At 44.5% G+C, this 11,317-nt stretch overlaps 1 protein-coding gene across 1 annotated transcript in view; it reads right to left on the reverse strand.

Annotated features, from left to right (window-relative positions):
* The window catches only part of LOC146808906 (phospholipase A2 inhibitor and Ly6/PLAUR domain-containing protein-like), a 71,531-nt gene extending 61,779 nt beyond the window's left edge, over window positions 1-9,752 (reverse strand). The window contains exon 1 of the mRNA XM_085614800.1: window positions 9,701-9,752. Within this exon, the coding sequence (XP_085470926.1) occupies window positions 9,701-9,752 (52 nt within the window). The remainder of the gene's footprint in view (window positions 1-9,700) is intronic.
* Between the last annotated feature and the right edge of the window lie 1,565 nt (window positions 9,753-11,317).

The raw sequence follows: 11,317 nt of genomic DNA on the forward strand, positions 1-11,317 counted from the left end.
AAAAACTACTGAATGGATTTACACCAAAAGCGTGCTTTCTAGACCAAGACCCTTCTCCCTGCCAAATTTGGGGTAATTCCGTTCACCCGTTCGACCTGTAGCCTTGTCTAAAGTTTCCTATGGAAATTAACATTGAAAAAACACGTTTTGGGACACCCCTTTTTTCTCGGCCCCCCTTAATGAATCACCCCCAAACTTTCAACATAGGAACTGATCTCAACAAAGAATTAGTTTTGAAAATTTCACGTAGATTCATTAATCGGCGCCAAAGTTATTGCGAATAGAACGTTGCCATTTTCCTATAGTAACTAGGTCCTAACTATAACTACCTACTGGCAACTGCCAGATATATATATATATATAGCTGTGAATGAGAAATAAAGACCTGATTCCTGCCACAAAGAATTTGGTGTCCGTGACTCTCTCTTCTCTCTTTACCGGCTGGGAAGTGGGAAGAGTCGGGAAATTGTTTCCGATATATATATATATATATTATCTACTGGCGGTCGCCAGTAGATAGTTATAGTTAGGACCGTGTTTCCATAGGAAATCTGAAAATTCTATTTTGAATAACTTTGGCGCTGGTTGACGAATCCTCGCGAATTTTTCAAAATAGGTGGGGCGCTCCGCTCCGCTCCTACCCTGAAAGTCTCGGGGTGATTAGTCAAGCGGGGGCCGAGAAAAAAGGGGGTCCCAAAACGCGTTTTCCCCATGCATTTTTCCATAGGGACCTTTAGTCCAAGGTACAGCCCGAACGGCTGAACAGAATTACTTGAAATTTGGCAGAGAGGTAGTCCTCAGGTCAGGGATGTGCCTTTTGAATATCTGGAGTTAATCTGTTCAGTAGTTCCTGAGAAAATTTCAGTTAAAAGTACATATATATCTATAAGCGCGCACCGTGCGCGCAAGGTGCGCGCACGGTGACGTGCGCGAGCGCAATTCTGATTGGTTGTTAGATGTCAGTAAACATTCGAATCGGTCGAAATCAGGAAGTGTCGGCCGCCATTTTGTCTCTCGCAGTCTGAGGCAGTGAAAAACGAAGGTGGAGAACGTGAAAAGGGGGCAGGGTGGACAGTTGCTGACCCCCTAGCCTTTGTCAGGGGGTCACTGAAGGACCCCCAAGGGCGAAAAAAACATTTATTTTTTTGACGAAAAAGCGCGGGGTGCGCGCACCGTGCACGCACGGCACGCACAACGCATTGTGGGTGCTCGGTGCGCGATGCTCACCGAGTGCCCACAGCGCGCGCATGGTGCGCGCACGGTGAAAAACGTGAAAAAATATATATATTAATAAATACATAACTTAGCATTTAAAAAAACGTACAAATTCACTGAAAAAACCCTAGGTTTCACACACATTATAGTTAGGAATTAGCATTTAAAAAACCTTGCAAATTCACTTAAAAAACCATAGGTTTCACACATGTTATAGTTAGCTGGACATTTCCCTCGTAAAAAACCAATGAAATTCCCCCGTTATAGTTAGTGCAGGCAACTATAACTCACGCGACCGCAATCCTCTGCAGATGACGTCAGATATTACATCACTGATTACATATGTGTCTTTCTGAAAAATAAATATTTGTAATATATGTATAGCTAAAGATTAATGGAAGAAGACATGGGTAAATAGGCGTCTAAATACAGTGATGTAATTTCTGATGTCATCATCAGAAGTGTCAAGTTGCATTCGTATTAATAGGGTATTTTTGGGGAGCGCCAGTACTGATCTCATAAATGTATTTTCAGTTTTTTCAATAAAAGTCACATTAGTATAGCCCCATAGCTCCACCCCATAAAGTGCAGCTCCTAGACCCTATGCTTGGTAGACTTGAATTTCTGGCGTCAGCGATCTATAGGTTGACTTCCTTCTTTTTTCAGATTGTGTGCTCGTCAACGATACCCCTAAGTAATCAAATTGTTTTACCTCCTCCAATACTGTGACCCCAGATTAATACTTCGATTAAACTGCTTCGGATGATTACAAAACATACATTTTGTTTTTAGGGAATTTATTTCTAATCCAAATTCCTCTCATCCCTTGCTGAACTGATCTACTAGGTTTTGAAGCCCAAGCTGAGTTTGGTAGATGAGAAGGGTATCATCTGCAATTAGCAATGCAGGCACAACTAGCCCATCAAGCCTTGGTGGATTACCCCTACTGTTCAAAAGTGGTTCAGTCAGGCCATTAATATAAAGGGTAAAAAGAGTGGGAGCAAGGACATACCCTTGCTGCACTCCTTGTTTACCTTGATTTGATTGGTAAGCCTCCCTCACCCCCATCTGATTTGAGCATGATTGTTCATGTGTAATTTGATAGTGATTTGCAGAACTTTTTCCGAGATCCCCATTTTACTAAGGGCTGCCCGCAACTTTTCTTGGAGAACTAGGTAAACTGCAGCACAGAGGTCTATAAACACTACATGTAATGGAACATTCATGATAGTAGCATATTCTCAAATGATCAATTGAAAATGAAATAACTGATCTATGTACATATCTCCAACTGGTGGTCGCCAGCAGGTAGTTATAGTTAGGATGTAATGTAGAGTTTTTTCATTTGCAAATAAATCGGGCGTCGTTTAACGAATGCTGGCAATTTTTTCAAAACTATTATGCCAGTCACTTCAGCCATCAAGCGGGGGCCGAGAAAAACGGGGGTCCCTAAACACCTGGTTCTCTATGTTCATTTCCATAGGAAAATGTAGACATGGCTACAGCCCAAACTGCTGAATGGAATTATACCAAATTTGGAAGCAAGGTAGCGCTTGGTCCAGAAAGCAACCTATTTGTTAAATGGTGTAAATCCGTTCAGTAGTTGCTGAGAAATTTAAAGATTTCCCAGATATACAACTGTGACCACAGTGGATCCGCAACTCCTTCTGATCTGGTACCTGAAATCTAAACACTTCAAATCAGGAAGTGTAGTCAGCCATCTTCTGACTCGGTTGTCATGCCATAGCAAACAAATGCTTCAGTTTGAGAAAGCAAGAGCATTTTGCCTTTGCTAGCTGAAAGCGTAGCACTTTGCATTTTACACACTGGAAGCTGCATGTTAGCAGCTCCCTGTGTGTAAAAAGCAATGCTGGCTCATGCAGGAGGATGGAAGCTGGCCCGGACCGTGGGGGCCTTCAGGTTCCCCCCACAGTCTCATTGATGAGTGGGTGCCCTAGAGGCACCCACTTTGAATGGGCAACTCCCGGAACACTGATGGTGGGGGGATGAGGTTCCCTGTCCTCCTGAGGGCCTCAGGACTAAAGTGGACTTCTTCCTCCAAGCAGCAGTGTACCAGCAGGCCTGTTTCCAGAGTGGTGGGGAAATGGGGCGTGGCCTTTGGCCACCGCCCATCAATCCAGTTGTGTGGATCTTACTGGAGGTAACAGGAGGGCTAGTTGGCCCCTAAGGACCCTCAAGAGCCAAGGGAACTTCATCTCACAATTAGTAGTGTGCCAGAAGGTGCGTTTGCTGAGTGGTGGAGAAGGGGGCTTCGCCTCCTTAGCAATCTTGCTGTGTGGGACTTACTGGAGGTTACAGTGAGGTTGTTGGCCCCCAAGGACATCCTTTCTCCACCACTCTGTAAATGCGGCTCGTGGAGCACTACTGCTTGGGGCATGACATCCACTGTCCTGCTGAGGGATCTCCTGTAAGTCCTACCAGATGGTCGGAGGCCCAGCTCCTCTTTCTCCACCACTCTGCAAACGTGACTACTAGTTAAAAAAACGTACAAATTCAAGATAAAAAACAAAGGTTGAAGGGACATTATAGTTAGGAATTAGCATTTAAAAAACCTTAGAAGACGTTATAATTAAGGGCAGATTTTACTCGTACAAAACCAGAGACATTCAGCAGTTATAGTTAATTGAGTTTACTTTAACTTGTGACCCCTGTAATGACCTTCTTATGACCTTACATATTACATCACTCATGACATGGTCAGTGAACAAGAACAGGGAGCAGAGTAGGAATACCCTGACCCCCCCGATATGGTTGGGGGTTCCCACAGGTACCCCACCACGTTTTAAAAGCATTTTGTTTCCTATTTTGTCACAGACCCGTGGGTGGATCTGCAAATCTGTGGCAATCTTTTTTCAAAAAGATGTGTGGCCTCCCACGTATCTTTTTGTTAAGTCCCCAGGTAAGTTAAATCATGTGGGCATGAAGGAGGTGGGTTCATGGGGCCCCCTTTTGGGCACATGCAAAGCCCAAGGGACCACCACCTCCATGGGGCTTAATTACATAAGAGGGGGGCCGCCCCCCTCATGGAGCCTTACATGGCCCTGGGTACCACCACCCACCCAGGCCTGTTCCAGCAATGTCTGGGGTGCTCACCCCAGGACATTGCAGTTTGCTATGGTGCCCCCCCCCAAACATAGCAAACTCCGCTATGCTTACAGCAAGCAAGAGCAGAAAATGCAATACTTTTGCATTTTTTAGGTCTCACCTAGGCAATGTTTGTGCTGTCTCTTCGAGATTCTGCATTCAGGTATGGTCTTGAAGCTCCGCCCATTTTCCGCTGATCTTTTCAATTGGCTCCTGTTACTGTCCATTCGAAATTGTTACTTTTGATTCATGAATAGGCTTAGTAGTCCCTCCTTAGTTCCGCCTTTGTAGCCTCCCATGAGGACTGGCCCTTTTACTTTTGTTGTTATTCAGTATGTTTCAGTTACAGTCTGTGAGCACTATTTTCTTAAATGATTTTCTCCAATCCTGCTATTGCAGGCACACATTTTGCTTCCTAGCTAACACACAAAGCATTTATTTCCTGCTCATCATCAGAGGCATTGGAGGGTACCTGTTCTGTTCTGTGCACTTTCCTGGCGCCCTCCACCCAGCTTGTTTTTTAATAATTGTGAGGATACATTATCAGCGCTGCAGCCATTTCAATAGCGCTGCGCTAGTTTTGCTCTCATTGTTGTGTATTTTTGAATATTTGTGAGCATACGTTATCAGTGATGCACCCGTTTCACAAGTGCTGCGCTGGTTTTGCTTTTAGTGTTGTGTATTTTACCAGCTTCTCCATCCCACTTTCCCTGCTCTCCCTCCCCCACCAATCAGTCAGCAGACTCCAGCCTCACCTGCCTCGTAGCAGAGCAGCTGGAGGGTTGTGCCGCAGGCTACCTCAGAGCAGGGGGCACCTCTGTCTGTCCCTGCTCCTCGTAGCTGCCCCAGATGTGGACTGGCTCTAGTCTCTGCAGAGAACTGTAGGTATGAGCTCTTTCTATCTGTGGCACCATTTTCATGAACGCCGTACTTGTTTTGCTTTCATTCTCGTGTCTTTTCCCCTGCTCCTACACCCCACTCTATCTGATCTCCCTCCCACTCCCTTTCAATGAGTCAGTGGGCTCCAGCTTGAACCTGCCTCACAGCGGAGCCAGGTGGATGAAGACAAAGGGCTCTGTTGCTGGTTTACAATGCCCTAACCGTAAAGCTGAAGAGCTGGCGGCAGACACAGGTGACTTTGCTCACATTTTATAATGCCATGGATTGCCACACCAACCTACTTTTAAAAAACACACACAGAGACTCTCCCTGAACTGCTTTTCTTAGACCTACAGAGGTCTTGGGGTAGTGTTCATTTTTGTAGGTACAAAACGTGTTCGGTCGTGTATGTCAAGAAATTACTTTTATCAAATCTGGAAGATTGCCTGGAGGCTGTCCATCTTCAGTGGGCATTACATTTGGTGGCTGCGGGTATTGGGAGGAGGGGAACTAGACTAGTCTCGCGGGTCAGAATTGAAGCCTCTTTTTATGTGAAGGACTTTTGTGTGAGGTAGTTACTGTAGCAAACAGTGCGGCAGATCCGGTGCAGTAGTCGTGAAAGCCTCTAGCAGTATTTTCTTTTTAAACAATGTAACATTTCTTCAGACGATGTTAGTTGAGCTGTTTGAAGTTCAATTCACAGGAGGTTTTGAAAACAAAGTGGAATCAGCCTTGTTACATACCCTGCCCCTCTCCCCACCCCGCACAACTGATTGGTTATGTGGGACCTGGATTTTATTAATGTAGGGCTCTAACCTCCATAGCATAACGGGTTCTCAGTTTTCTCACTTGGGGGCATATTATCAACAAAGAGGCGAAGAGAGACGTTAGCCATCTTGGCTTAACGCCTCTCTTCGCCACTTCGGAAACGCTAGGTTGCACCATATTACCAAGGATATGGTGCAGCCTAGCGTTTCCCCCTGAGCTGGCAATAAGTTTTACAACTTATTGCCAGCGCAGGCACCTTTGCACCAGAGTGCAAGGATGTCTGCGAGCAGGGAAGGTTTGTTTGTGTACAGGAAGGAGTTACTTCCTGCACATAAACAAACATTAAATGCCATTTTGTAACTTATTTGTGTGCTGCTTCATGCAGCACACATGTAAATTACAAATTGGCATTTTTAAAAAGAGGTTTCTTCATGTACAGGAAGTGACACCTTCCTGTACATAAAGAAACCTTGGCATTTTGCTTTTTCCATGTGTGCTGCACAAGGCAGCACACATGTAAAAAGCACAAACGAGGAGAAATGAAGCATTTCTCCTCGTTTCGCCATCTTAAGACCAGAATTTTTCTGGTCTTAAGTTCGGCGCAGCCACCTATTATCGCCAAGCTTAATAATAGGTGTCAGCGTTGAAGTGAATGGGTGTTGCGGTGGAACGCTCACCGCAACACTCACTGCACGCCCCCTTTCACGATAAGTTTATCATGAAAGGGGCCCTATTACCAAGGCAGCGTTAAGCCAATTAACGTGGCTGTAAGCCACGTTAATTGCCTTAAGGCTGCCTTGATAATAGGGCGATGCAAATATCGCTGCATTATCGGCAGTAAAGTGCCCATAACGCGGCGATAAGGGGCTTGATAATATGCCCCTTATTGCGGTTTTATTGATGACCCTATCACCACAAGCACACTTCCAGTGACAGATGGCATTGCGGATGACGGTCACCTCACTGGATCTGGTTATTTGAGTAATTGTCCCTCTGTGACATTCCCGCCCCTACAAGCTGGTTGGCTCACTTCCGCCTGTTTACACCTCCATTTATTATTTATTTTTTTATAAATAATTATTTTTTTTAATAAAGAATGGGATCACCACAATTAGATTGGCATTGTTATTTCACACGCAACAATTAATTTTGGGATCTACCCACTGTAAACGGATCAGCACATTTTAATTGTTTAAAAAATAGCATTTGAATGCGCATTCTTAAGTTAGGTAAAACTGTATAGGCGATTGGAATGCATTGTTCCAACACAAAACATGAATTGGTCTTTTTACCTCCTGATTTTTGTGAAGAATGGAATCATTGGTTTCCTAATCTGTCTTGGTGTTAGTTTGGCACTCTTTGACCAATAATATTTTATTACGGTTGATTGTTTTCAAATCATCAATTTCATGCTTGAAGGGCTGCTCTTATGCCAGGTTTTAATTAGTAATATTCATGCATGTGAGGATTTAGGTTTGGCATATATATTGCAAAGTGTGTGTGATTGAGACTAAATTAAATGTCTCCCGTGTTCTGATTTTACTCAACCTTTGCTAAATGCTTGCTACATTTCTTTTCTATGAAGATGTGAAAGCCTGCTTCCAAATGTTCTTTCTACCTTGGACTAGGGCTATACTGACTGCCATGATGATGCAGGCTTCTCAGAATCTCCCCATCAATGGCCTGTACACATACATTTTGTTAGCTTACAGTGGGTTAACCCATTGTTTCCTATTGGTTGGCTTCATCATTACTCTGTCCCTTGCTTCTGTTTGGTTAACCGGTGCTAGTTTTAGTCCTTTCTTACGAGGCTGGCAGTAAAAGAGGTGTAGTTACTGAAAGGTGCAGTTACTGCCAGCCTTGCTTCTCGTGAGCGACGACTAAAAGTACAAAGTGTGCATTTACACGCTGCTTGCAGGTTTTCAAAACACATAAATAAAAGGCGTTGTTATTTACAATGCCCATTGCTCAACCTCCCACAAATGCAAGACCTATTGCATTGCAAATGCTTGTTTTTTACTTGATGCTGCTTTCTATTTGCGGTTATTCAAAGTCTTCCTTGCGTCCCTGCACACTCTGTCCAAAGCTTTTATCCTGCGTGAGAGCTGGAAAGCACTTGTGTATCATTTAGATGCCATCATGCATTTTAAAGCATCTGTGTGAATCTTTGAAACATATTTTTTTTAACGAATGTTATATGGTGGGGTAATGTTTTAATATGCACAATTGCATGCAATGGTTTTAATTAACCAAGCAATAATAAATGTACTTACTTACATATCTCTTTTGGTGGTGGTCCCAGTACAATGGGACCACCACCAAGTTACTCAGCACAACGCAGCTTTTCTACCAAGCATTCTTTCCGTGTCTTCACCCTAATCATCACCTCCCCTGGATTTTTAATGTCTTTTTAAGCACTCTCATGGCTAGAGCTTTTGCTCAGCAGCAGGGAGTCTTATGCCCTCTGGGAACCATGGGTATAGTGACATTCTGGAAGGACTGAAAATACATAAATGTCAGGTGGATGTTATTATGCCCTCTAGGGAAAAGACTCCTGAAGAAAGAAATTAGGAGGTCATCTATCGCCTTCCAGTTCCAGGATTTGCCAGAACCAGAACCAGACGCCAGACGCTGTGCGAGAGTGAGTGAGAGCAGGGAGCACGCAGCTCTGTTCTGCTCTGCTCCGCTTTCTCCTGCTTCCTTCAGCTCAGCCGATACCGGCGGTACCGCTGTTCTGTGCGGGGGGCTTCCTGTTTCCCGCCTCCTGCTTTTCCCGGACGCTGGTGGTGGCCGTGGTCTGGTCCTTGCCGCACGCCTGGGTCCTTCTGACAGGCGGGGGGGTCAGTAGGCGGCCCAGAGGCGGCCCAGAGGTGGCCCGGAGGTGGCAATTGCGGTGAGAGGTGGTGTGAAGAGTGAGCAGGAGCTGTAAAGCGCCAACAGCCCAGACAGCATGATGACAAATAGACTAACACTGCAAAGGAGGTACCATATAGTTGGGCATGGATGAACACCTGACATAGAAAAGGTAAATTATTAATTATGTCCAAAGTAATGGAAAAAACTTTCACTGACAAACGTAGGCACAGTCTGACAATCAGATGTAAATGTCCCATGTTTTCCATCCAGTGAAACTGCATAGCCACTGGAAGGCCTAGGAGCTATCATTTCAAAAGCCCAGTTACCAATTTTGCAATTCATATAGATCTAAACAAGCAGTAAATAGGTAAAGAAAATCAGCAAAAATGGAAAACGGTCAGTTGGTTCAAATGCATGATTATTGGACGCAACTGTCTTTTAAAAAACCTCAATATAAAAATCTGGAAAGCAATTAGTTAGTTGAAGTACTGTTTTTCTACTTACCCCCTCATTTGCCTGTATCCATACAGAAGCCATGTAGCCTACTGGAAGAAATACCTTGTACATGAAACTACTCCAACCCCAATATTCCCCAGTAATTGAATTAATACCCAGTGCATTCTTATTATCAAACATACTCAGGGAGAGGATCCCCTGCCCATTTACCGAATGTTGCTAGGATGAGATGGTTTGTACCTCACTGGTTGTGTTGTTTAGCACTTGGGTACATATTGTAAGCATGTGCTGTTTTGCCTTTTCTTGTTGTGGCAGTCAGAGTTGTTTTCTGGCAGACAACTTTAAAGTTTGTGTTTTGGACTATGTGATTCTGAGTTGTACAAAGTGAACTAAAAATATTGAGAAGCTTCTTAGGTCTTACCTTCGGAGATCACAGAAGAGATAAAAATGGCGGCGGTGAGGAACACCTGCATGGTGTTGGAGGAAGGATGGAGCTAGACCGTGCAGGAGATCTGTGTCTGAGCAGTTCTTCAGGCTTTCTCCACATCTGATTTTCTGGCCATTGCATTTATTCAGTTGCATGGAGGGGAGGTCCTGCCTGAGCACCTCATGAGTAGACAAACGCTGATGTGGCAGTCTCGTTATTTTCCACTGGGCAGTGATTGTTCGAGACTCTCAGGCCTCTCAACCATCACTCCACCCAATACATTATTGAAAGAACAGGCTGTCCTGTTGTAATGCACTTCTCTCTACCATCAGCTTCAATTATTAGGGTGATTTATTATGTATACTGACACATTCTTTCTGAGATGAAAATTAGTTTTGGGCATCTTGCCTTTGGTCAGCTTCCAATGCAGTCTCTGAACAGCTCAGGCAGGCCCCTCGGTTTATCCAGCACTCATTAGACCATAGAAGGTGACCCTTCCTTTGGTGAGATGAGTACTAAAAATGACTGAAGCCAAGTGATAGTTGCTGTGTCTGCGGGGCTATTCCAGTAAAGTGGTTGGTCCCACCTTGAATTTTTGAGGAACTTGGCACTTCTTCTTATCAAGGCAGCAACTGCAGTGTGTAAAAACAACAAGGCATTCTGGAGTATGGTAGTCAAGCAAATGGGGATAAGGAAATCATTCCAAGCATCGCCAGTCTCTTCATCAGACTGGAAAAAGCATATCCTCAAATTATATAAATCATCATCATCAAACATCAGGAGCCATGCTGCCAGCGTTCTGACAGAAAGGGCTAAAACAATTGGGATTTGTTGGCTCCATCCTCCTCACAGATTGTTTTCTTTATCAAAACCACCAGATCATCTGCAGCAAACTTTTCATTTTTCGTTTTGTAAAGCATCTTGTTTTCCTTTATCCACTTCAGTGCTCATTACGAGCCCAGCTCGTCATGAGGCACAGTGGAGCTGTGCTCATGATGAGCTGGGCTCGTCATAACCGCCGCGGCCCACCCACACGTGGTTGATTCCTCGCCTGTGAGGGAGAATCAATCAGTGGGCGGGGTCGAGACGAGCTCAGCTCGTCATGAGCACAGCTCCACTGTGCCTCATGATGAACTGGGCTCGTCACAAGCACAGCGCCACCGCCGCCACCCCCCCCGCGTCGCGGGAGAATTACCCGCATGTGGAAGGGGTTAAGGAAAACGGGCTGCGTTACAAAAAAAAAGATTGCTTAATTGAAAAGCAAACACGGACATGGTGGTCTGCTGATCTCAGCAGGCCGCCATCCCCGTGATTTTTGCGATTCCTAGGGGGTCGCAAATTGCGACCTACCTCATTAATATTCATGAGGTAGGTCATTTGTAACAGCTTAGGAATCGCAAAAGGTGTACTATACCTTCATACATTTCATTTTGCAATTTATTAATTACGAATCCTTGTGATTCGCAATTAGGGAATTGCAAAATGTTAGCTACATACATCTGGCCCTAAATTTCTAAAATCAAGACACAAAAGAGTACTTTTTTGTTCCTAATATCTAATAAAATAAAGTCCTTCCCTTTACCCCTTTCACTTGGCCACTGGGAGGCACTC

The sequence above is a fragment of the Triturus cristatus genome, chromosome 7, assembly GCF_964204655.1.
Source record: "Triturus cristatus chromosome 7, aTriCri1.1, whole genome shotgun sequence".
Taxonomy (NCBI): Eukaryota; Metazoa; Chordata; class Amphibia; order Caudata; family Salamandridae; genus Triturus; species Triturus cristatus.